At 37.2% G+C, this 10,546-nt stretch overlaps 3 protein-coding genes and 1 long non-coding RNA gene across 5 annotated transcripts; 3 read left to right on the forward strand and 1 right to left on the reverse strand.

Moving 5' to 3' along the window:
- On the forward strand, nt 141-2,220 carry LOC107640312. 2 transcript variants are annotated; one of them, XM_021105760.1, is made up of 5 exons: nt 141-310; nt 408-674; nt 753-915; nt 1,388-1,608; nt 1,784-2,209. In XM_021105760.1, exons 2-5 carry the CDS (start codon nt 489-491, stop codon nt 2,042-2,044), a joined length of 831 nt encoding a protein of 276 aa, XP_020961419.1. In that variant the 5' UTR covers nt 141-310; nt 408-488; the 3' UTR covers nt 2,045-2,209. The 2 variants fall into 2 exon arrangements, with proteins under 2 accessions (XP_020961419.1, XP_016199333.1); XM_016343847.2 differs by having other exon boundaries at nt 142-674; nt 1,784-2,220.
- On the reverse strand, nt 3,593-4,962 carry LOC107640321 (calmodulin-like protein 7). Its single transcript, XM_016343853.2, has one exon. The coding sequence runs from the start codon at nt 4,825-4,827 to the stop codon at nt 4,087-4,089; it is 741 nt and encodes a 246-aa protein (XP_016199339.1). The 5' UTR covers nt 4,828-4,962; the 3' UTR covers nt 3,593-4,086.
- Nucleotides 8,213-8,709, forward strand: LOC110263394. The gene is made up of 2 exons (XR_002348969.1): nt 8,213-8,253; nt 8,400-8,709. It is a non-coding gene; the product is annotated as an uncharacterized LOC110263394 (long non-coding RNA).
- LOC107615286 lies at nt 9,777-10,277 on the forward strand. Its single transcript, XM_016317377.1, has one exon. The coding sequence runs from the start codon at nt 9,777-9,779 to the stop codon at nt 10,275-10,277; it is 501 nt and encodes a 166-aa protein (XP_016172863.1).

Genomic DNA, 10,546 nt, shown 5'->3' on the forward strand with positions numbered 1-10,546 from the left:
AACGATATATTACTCTTAAAAAAAAATCAAATCAAGTAAAATTTATTTAAATTTTAAAAATTATTTAAACATTATAGACAACTTTTAAATCTTGCACTAATCTTTGCACAAAAATAATACTTTCCTCTATTTTGTTAAATAATTTATAGAACACATTATTTAAATAATTTACTCAAACCATTCATAACATAATGTCATAATCTAAAGAAAGATGCAGGAATTAATGAAAAGTGTATTTGATTAGTGAATGGGAAGTGGATAGAGGGGTAATCGGAAGGGACGGCTGACAGCTGTGTGATTCACCTGATTGGTGATTGCTCCTTCTTCATCGTCTTCATCTTCATCTCCATTTTCTTAGGGTTTGTTTCTCTCTTATCCAATTGGGGTTCTGGAATCTGCATGAACAGATCGGCGACGTTTGTAACCGCTGGCCATCGGAGGAGGAGGAGGAGGAGGTTAAAGTAATCTGTCGAAGCAGTTAGAATAACATGTCTGCCATCGTGTGCGGCAAGAGATCCGCCATATTCGAAGACCTTCCTTCTGCTTCTGCCTCTTCTTCTTCCTCCTCCCCTCCCGTCTCCAAGAGGATCCGCTTCTCCTCCTCTTCCCCCGTTCGCAGGCACTCCTTCCTCCTCGATCATCTCGTCGCTTTCTTCCCTGACATGGACAAGCAGGTTAGCTTCTTCCTTCGTTTCTTCTTTTTACCATTAGCGATTCATTATTGCTCACCGCCGTTTTCGTCTTTCTTGCAGCTACTGGAGAAGGCACTCGAAGAATGCGGGAATGATCTCGATTCTGCCATCAGGAGCTTGAACGACCTTCGCCTCGGAGGATTTCACGATAACTCCATTGATTCTGCTCCTGCCGTTGGCTCCCATGTACCGATAGATCCAACTGCTCACCTTCTTCCCCAAGGTAATGCCTACGAACGAACCTCTTGGATGTTGATATCTTACGAATATGCTTATGTCATCATGTGGATTCCGAATCTTTCTCTTGTGTCTGTGGTTATATGCTGATGCCTACAAGTATTGAATGTAACAGAGTTGTATGTATACATAAACAGGACAATTCTATGAAAAAGAAAAACTAGTCACAACGTATCGGATTTTATATATTCTTCAAGTTAATATGTAACACTCTGCATCCTTGAACTCAAGTTCCTAATGGTTCATGTTCACGTGCCGATGTAAGAAGTATGTGATTTATAGCTCAAATTCAATTGAATTCAGGAAGAATGTATGGTGATATATAGCAGTTACTATGATAGTAAGGCGAGTTTTGCTCTTGCTCTTCTTAATGTTACTTTTATGTAAAGTCTTTGCTTGTCATTATACATAATGAATTCTTGGACTACTTATGGAGATAATTGGCTACTTTGTTGTAGGTGAACCGAAATGTGAGGCAGAAGTTGCAGCTTGTGAGGAACCAGTCCCCGGACAAGATTATCCTTTAAATGGTGCCGAATGGGTGGAGCTTTTTGTTAAAGAAATGATGAATGCCTCAAACATGGATGATGCCAAAGCTCGAGCTTCAAGAGTGCTAGAGGCTTTGGAGAAATCCATTTTCACTCGAGTAAATGCAGAAACAGGGCAGAGCTTTCACCAGGTTAGTTGTTTTATCCATGTTTCTCGTGTTTTCATTATCAACCCAAATATCACTGTTATACTTCATTTCTTTGTTCCTTGTGTTCCCTCTTATCGATTCATCTATTTCTTCTAAAGACATCCAATCAAAATGAATTGTCATAGCATGTGTTTTACTTATGGTTTTCTTACTATAGGAAAAGTTGGTGCTAAAGGAACAAATGGAGGCCCTTATTCAAGAAAATATAGTTCTAAAGCGAGCAATCTGTATTCAGCATGAACGCCAGAAAGAGTACGAAGACAGGAATCAAGAGTTGCAGCAGTTGAAACAATTAGTATCCCAATACCAGGAACAGCTAAGAACTCTAGAGGTGAACAATTATGCATTGACAATGCATTTAAAGCAAGCAGAACAAAGCAGTTCCATACCTGGGCGTTTCCATCCGGACGTGTTCTAGTCATCTCACAACAACCTGTTCTATCGCTGCTGCTTTTGTAGTTTAAATAAATCAGGAAGAAGGAATGAGAAGGCAAATGCATGGTTGTTACACTCCACCTTTATCAATGGTGGATAGTGAGATTTATAACTACTTGATGATGCTTTGATACAGCCGAAATATTAGGCCGTACCCATTTAGTAAATTGTATTTGATATAGTCTTATAGATAACAGTCTTATAGATACACATTTCTGAAGTGGTGTATTAAAATTTGGAAACCCTGGATCAAGTGAATGGTGTCAACCATGAAGCTAGAGTTATCATCAAGGGTGCTGTAGCAGGAGAGTAGTGGTTGCTTGTTTTGCAGGATTCAGGAATGTCACGAGTCCAACCAGTGTGCTGATTTCTTGGCTGGTCTTCCATCAGACTGATCAGGATTGTGGTGACTATATCCTCTGAGTTGTATCTGTGTAGTTATCTATATTTTCCTGGGCATATAGATTGCTCATCAATTCTCTTATCAAGTATGATTTCTTAGTTTATGCAAGTTTATACATGGAATGTAATGGCGAAGATTTGATTCTGGGCCCTTATTAAGTTCAAGGGCAATTTTGCTTTAAATTTTATTATAATACCAGTTCTGTTAAGTTTTATTTTAAAGAAAACTTACTGCAGTTTCTTCTTGCAACAGCTATAATTTACTCTTAACTTTGCAAGAGACTAATGGTTGTTGTGCTGACATATAAGCTTGTCTCCTTCTTCCCAAGGTTAAGATTTCAGGTCTGTCTGTCTTCCACCTTCCCTGGTGTTTTCTCCGTCAGAGGGCACTACTCAAAAAGATAAAGAAGACATGGACTAGTTCAGTAGTTCCTCTTTTGGAGTGTCATAACTCATAACTAGTCCGTTATTATGATATTATTTTGGGTGATGCTCTTTAGTGTAAAATACTTGAAAAATATTTTACAATATTGAAATTTGACCATAGAGCTTTATTGGAATATTGATTTAGTAATAAGCAAAAGGTTATTTGTTTACCCGAACTAATAAAAGTAAGAAAGAATTTAGGATTGAGTATTTCAAGTTTATTAGTAAACAATAATGAGAGATTGTGAGTCAAATAATCTGATTTGAATATGTTGATCCACTATCAAATAGAATGAAGTCTAAATTAATCAGTTTCGTCTTAAAATATATTCCTTTAAAGCAAGTATAAGAAGTATATTTTTCTTAAAATAATTCTAAATTTCGTTACAATTTTAATATATCATATGCTTTTAAAAAGTAAATACTAAATACATTCTCATTTGTTTACTTCATAACCAAGTTTATTGTGACAGATTTTCCTCTCTTATGTTTGCATTGCTTGAAAAAGTAGAATGAAAGATTGATAAATAATGTTGTATGTATTCATTTTATCTCTTATATTTATTAAATTGATATATACTTTTAATCATTAAATACAATATAAAATTCATATAAAATAGATCTTAGACTTCATTTAATAGTAAAAAAATATGTATAAGACATAAAAGAGGTACAAATACCAAATCTTAGAGCGGAAAAAAAAAAAACTAAAAGACACATAGGAATGGACCTGGACCATGCAGAAAGCCAGCATTACTTTCATCATTATATGCACTTTTGCTTTTGTTGACACCCTTTGAAGAAGGAACTGGAAAAAGGGAAGCAATAACCCACCCACATAATGAGAGATTGAGGAAGCATTGTTCGTACCCATGCCTTAGGGTGTTCTGTTTCTGTAAGCCAAACTTTCAAGTTTTGGTCCCCTTTACACCTGGATATTTCTGCTTTAAAATGTTTTATAAAATGTCTAACATCCCTCTAATTATTAAAGAAATTAAAACCATGGTGGAGGGAAAATCCTAACCTAAGCATCAAATCACAAATCTTGGCATCTTGCTTCTTGAAATAATAGTTGAAAATTTATAAGGTAGTCATAATAATAAGTCAAACATATAGATATCAAAGAAACTTCAAAATGAATGAGTGACAATAGTAATATACAATAGAGAATACAGAATTTGCATGGTGATGAGGGTTTTATGAAAAGATGGATGGATTGAAACGGTTTCCTCCATTGTTATTGATCATCATTTTCTTGAACTCATGAAAATTAACCATGCCATCACCATCCATATCAACCTTCCTAATCATGTCCCTGCACTCTTGAATATTCTTCCCTTCCCTTAATCCCAAGGAAGTTAGCACCAAAGCAAGCTCCTCCACTGATATTAACCCATCTTTGTCTTTGTCAAACACATCAAACGCCTCCTTCAAGTTCACCTCTTCTTCCTCTTGTTCAACTTCACCTCCCAATTCCCTCGTTAGCAAGCAAAACTCTTCGAAATCAAGCAACCCGTCCCCGTTGGAATCAAACTTGACAACAATGTCATCAATCTCTGTGTCCGTCATCAACATTCTGATGTTCCTCAGTGACTCCTTCAGCTCCTGCCCTGTGATGAACCCGTCCCCGTTCTTGTCGAAAGTCGAAAACACCTTCCTAAGCTCCTCTTTCCTCAACGCAGATGCTGCTGAGGATCTAGAAGATGATGATGGAGCTTCAGCAGTAGTATTGGTTTTGGTCTTCTTGGGGAACAAAATTTGAAGGCACGCACAAATCTTGTTAGTGGGTATGTTAAAAAAGATGTTGATGATGGCTGCAATGAAAAGCAGTAATAGCAAGAGTGTAGCTAGAACCATGTTTAAGAATTGGATAAGGAAGAAGAGGAAGACAAAGAAGAACGAAGGTGTGTAGTTAGAAGACAATGAGTCAATGAGCATAAGAAAACAAAACTTTATCGTTGTTATAAAACAAATTAAACTAAGGTTCCAACTTCCAAGTGTAACACAAGTTACGCGGGGTTTGGTACATATAAAATGCTCTTTCTCTTTTTTTGATCCCACACACAACCGCGTGATTTCTAAAGTGTAACTAAGCACACGAGTAAATAAAATATCGGTCGAATTTTATGGCATGCCTCTAGTGTAAATCCAACTCGGTTTGAGGTCATGTTTTATAGTGAAAATATATATTTTACGTTAAACTTAATAAGAAAACGTTATATCTTATGTTTTTATTAATATTTTTTATATTGTATAGTATAATTTTTTTTAAATAATGTATTTTGGTATAAATGTTATATAATATTTATTAAATTCAATTTTTAAAAGTAAGACTTTATTAATTAGTTATATCAAAATTTACAAAATTATATATATACTAAGTATGTATTGGGTCAATTTGGTGTAAATTGATTTATTTCGAGTTAATTTAGGTCGAATTTAAAGCTTTAAAATAGACTCTACTTTAAATTTAAATAATTATAAGAGAGAGAAAAAAAATAGAGAATATATACTTAATTATTATGATTAACATTCAACTTAATTATAATTATAGACACTATATAAATGATTCACCATAATTTAAACGGTTGGATAAAAATATACAAATAATTATAAGTTGAGTTACTGTGATGGGAGGAATTGATTCACTACCTTGCCCAAAGGTGAAGAAATTCTACCTGTCCGATGTGACACAATGGGTAGCGGAATTTTTCATTCCACATCCAATAGTAACAGCAGATTTAAATTCAGTGGATTAAGGAATTTTGTGCCTTGGGTCTAATTTAAGTTTAAACCGGTTTCGGACATGGACAACTCTCACTCAAAGATTCTTGAAATGAAATCATGATGAAGGGCCTAACTTTTTTTAAATGACATGAACACGCCACACGTTTTATCGCACCCTCCTCATTAGGTAGTGTGTTGACGAAGGATTCCGTAATTTTTTTTGAAGAAGGTTATTAATTCTCTTTACGAAACTAATTTTACTTTTGTTCCGATCCAGTCTAATAAGGGTTTCGGCTCCGACCGCGACCTGCCGATCCGTCGGACCCGACTTCGGATGACTCGCGTGCCGCTTCACACCTACTGAAGAAACTTAGACAATTAGCGAAATCTTTTAGGCAGATGGGCCAACTCGAGTTAGAGTATAAATGGGGAGGAACCTACCCACATTTCTTACTCTAATCGGTCGCCTCTTAGTACGGACACTAACTTAAGCATCGAATTGTCTTTTTAGGTAGACCCACCACTGCAAGAAAAAAGGCATATCAACACTTTTTTCTTAACACGCTTTTATGAGGGTGGCCACTGATTTCTGATTTGACCACGCTTTTTTACTACGCTTTTGAGAAATTTTGGCACGCTTTTATGAGGGTGGCGACTAAGTAGAGATTTAGCCACGTTTTTTTGTCACGCTTCAAAAGCGTGACCATAGAGAGCAACATGCACGCTTTTAAAGCGTGCCAATAGAGTTATGTTATGGTGATGTTTTTAAAATTTTGTCGCCACGCTTTTCATTGCCACAATTCAAAAGCGTGGCCTAAAGGTATCAATCAGCACACTTTTAAAAGGTGACCATTTTTTTGTTTTGGTCACTTTTTAAAAGCGTACCTATTTCCTACTCTATTATATATATTAAGATTCAGAAACCCTAAATTGGCATACACTCCTCTCTCTCTCTCTCTCTCTCTCTCTCTCTCTCTCTCTCTCTCTCTCATCTAGCCGTTCTCAGCGCCTTGGTGTTTTGTCGTTCTCAGTGCCGTTGTGCTCCATCACAATTCGTCAGCTGTCCAGTCTTGCAACGTCCAGCCTCTCCGCCACCATCAAGTCTCTTCGCCTCTGTCGCTGCATCTTCCATTCTCTTAGGGTTTTTGATTTTTTCTTAATTCTGTTTTTAAATTCTTTTTATTTGTCATAATTTGTTGTTGTGATTCTGATTTTTGAATTCTGTTTTAAAATTCTTCAAGTCTTAGGTTTTCTGATTTTTTAGTTATGTTTATTTATAGCAATTTATTGTCATAATTCCGTTCTTAATCTGATTATTTGTTACTTGCTGATTTTTGTTAGGATTATTTGTTAATTTTTTTATTTTGCAGAGTTCATCAAACAAACACAAATCAAGCCCGCACGTTATCCAATTAAACTAGATATAATACTCTTTTTTACTGACTTGTATTTGATGGTTTTAACCTCTCCCTCTAAGATTTTGAGATCTGAAAAGCATAAAAAAACCTCTTAGAAAAATATCTTATTTTTAGTAATTTGTCTTTGAGGATTGCAGTAATTCAGACACTAATCTTGATGAGTTGGGGAAGGAAAGCATTAAGGAAGATGATCGAACCATTTTGCTTGAAGCAAGGCTTACACGATCATCATCAGCAAAATTCTATGGATCATCTGTCCCTCTCTAAGTTTCTCCTTTGTTTGTTAGCATCACCCATTTTAATTCTCTTGTTAATAAACCGAGGTGGGTCTATGGCTACCCTTTCTCTGTCCCTCTCTGTGATTTCAAAATGGTTGAACTATGAATTGTGAACTTGTTTCTTCAATTGTCTATTTTCAGGTTAATTGATACTAAACATTTTGATTCCTCTATTTTCTGAGAATTTGAGCTGTTCCCTGAAAATTTGAGCATGGTTTTGATTCCTCTATTTGTTTAGAAAATGTTATTGAACTGATCTGAACTTTAATCTGCATGGTTTGTTTAGCAAATGATTTTGATTCTTCTGTTTCATGAGAATTTGAACTGTTTCTGTGTGTTTTATAGCGTTGAAAATTATGATTTATTGATCTGTACTTGATGAGAAATTTCTGAAATTTTGAGGTTGAGGTTAAGTTTGATTGTCCCAACTCATTTAATACTTCCGATGAGTACCATTCACGAGAACTATCTATGACACTTTATCACAGAAAAGACTCATTATCCAAGAGAAGTAACCTAGTACGTTAGTTTCAATTTTCCAGCTTCATTGATAATATTATTCAATCTAAGAGATAGAATTATGTGACTGAGATATTACATTATCCTGTTCTGTTTTCATTGATAAAGTGATTTGTAATATCTGATCTATATGAAATTTGAAACTTGTAATGTTATACGCTAGGCAATTATTTGACTTCAAAGAGAAATTTTGTTTTTTTCAAGAGCATAAATGGATCAAGCATTGTTTTGTTTTAGCTTTATGCAATTTATGCATTCTTACTGAGACTTTATTTTCATTTACTTCCTTCGTTACAGAGTTCACAGGATCAAGGAGACATGGTTGATTTTTCAGGACCCTTAATATCTCAAATGCACACCGTCAATGAGATCTTAGCAACGACACATATGACATACTGTCTGGCGATCATGGTTTCAGAAAGGTATAACAACATTTTCAAGCTGATAGTTACAATTCAAAACTGCAGTATATTTTGTGTAGTTGTGCTTAGACTTGTTGAAATCATTATTAAATGAAGATAAAATGGTTGAGTGTGTTTTCATGGCATTTCTTTTAAACTTGTTACAGGTAAGAAGAATGGAAAGTAAAGAAACTGCATTGATATTCATGCATGAAGAATATAAAATCCTCAAGCGCTACAAAAATAATAGAAGTTCTTTCAAGAGGGCCATCTCCTTTCTCTAAAGCACAATGTTGTGAGCTACAAGATTCAGCAGCTTAAGTTTTTGCCTATAAACCGTGAAACTCAACAATATTATGTTTGGATTATTGATATTTATCTTTTAATTTCTTTATTTTCTACACAAAAAATGACAAAGAGATAGAATAAGTTAATGACTTTTAATAAGTTTTATATGTATTGATATTTTTATCCCAATGTATTTTATAACTACTTTGGTTATAAGAGATTGATATAGCTAATTTGGTTTGAATTTTATTAATGTAATTCTAATTTTCATCAATAAAATGGTGGCAATAGGTCCATGTGTTTTCGACTATTGGCACGCTTCAAAAGTGAAGCCATATCTTTTACTATTGGCACGCTACAAAAGCGTAGCCATATCTTTCACTTTTCGGTACGCTTTTAAAGCGTCGCTATAGGGTTATACATATGGCCACGCTTTTAAAGCGTGACAATAGATGAAAGCGTGGCAAAAAAGAAAGTGTGCTGATAGATTTACAAAAGCATGGCAATGCAGCAACCGGCACACTTGTGGATGTGACTATTTCAAAAGCGTGCCGATAGCTCAAAAAGCGTGGCGAAAAGCTATCGGCACGCTTTTTTGCACTTTTCGGCACTCTTTAAAAGCGTGGCAAAAGGCTTATTTTCTTATCGTGCACCCGCCGAATCACTGACAACTTGGATGATCGCCTCACCCTCGAAGCTCGTGCCCAGGTCCAGATCCCCTCACACCTCATTACTCCAATCTCGACCTCATCCGATCTGACATTTACCTGAGCAACCAAACATTGGCGTCGTCTGTGGGGATTTGGCACGTGTATGGAGCTCTTATCTCATGTAGAGGAAGTACGAGAGGAGGGGGGAGCCCACTTGAGAAACAAGGTAGGCTCCACAGCCTCTTCTTAAGAATGCTCAAGACCACCATCCCTTCGAGATGACCCCCTCCAGATCTCCCAAGAGATGCCTATTTAGTGGTATGGGTGATGACAACTCAAAGATCACGCAGGAACTCCGGCACCGAGTACAAAACTTTGAAAGAGAGCTAGCGACAAAGGCTCGCTACCGTCCAGACACAGCAAAGACTCTCACCCAAATCTGTCCCACACCTGATCTCCTACTAGGTTGTCGGAAGGTCGTGGGAGAAGCCCCAAGAGGGAAGCGAATGAGTTGATGCTCGATCTCACTCCTACACCTATGATAGGTCGGAAGGACGCGGGGAGACTAGGAGAGATAGAGGAAAGAAGCGATGGGACCCCATCATTATGGGTGCAACCCCTTTCCACCCTTCGATCCTCAAGGTCCAGCTACCGAAAAACTTTGACAAGCCTACGGACATGAGGTACGATGGGACGAAAGACCCACAGGAACATCTGACGGCCTTTGAGACCAGAATGAACCTGGAGGGTGTTAGTGAGGCTGTCAGGTGCCGTGCTTTCCCAGTAATCCTGGCAGGTCCAATAATATGGTGGTTTAATGCGCTCCCGCAGGAGTCTATTATGGCCTTCGCGGACATCTTACAGAGGTTCTTAGCGCAGTTCACCACGCGGATAGCCAAAGCCAAGCACTCGATCAACTTGTTAAGGGTCACGCAACGTGCTGGCGAGCCAACGATGAAGTTCCTCGATCGGTTCAATGATGAATGTCTAGAGATTGATGGCTTGACGGACTCGGTAGCAAGCCTATGCCTGATAAATGGCCTATTGAATGAGGACTTTAAGAAGCATCTCACTACTAAGCCTGTTTGGACGATGCAAGAAATCTAAAATGTGGTGAGGGAGTATATCAACGATGAAGAGGTTAGTCAAGTGGTGGCCGCCAATAAGCGGCAGCCACCTAACCCGCCAGCTTGTCAAGCCGGATACGTAAAAAAGCCAAAGGAGATGCCGAGGGAGGGAACCTTAGGGAAGCCATTCAAGCCGTTCTCCCGGGTGGGAAAGTTTACTCACTATACCCCTCTCACAGCATCTATTGTGGAAGTTTACCCACAAATCACAAATAAAGGCAAACTGTCGAAGCCTCAGCAGCTGAAGGA

This window comes from Arachis ipaensis, chromosome B01 (genome assembly GCF_000816755.2).
Source record: "Arachis ipaensis cultivar K30076 chromosome B01, Araip1.1, whole genome shotgun sequence".
Classification (NCBI taxonomy): domain Eukaryota; kingdom Viridiplantae; phylum Streptophyta; class Magnoliopsida; order Fabales; family Fabaceae; genus Arachis; species Arachis ipaensis.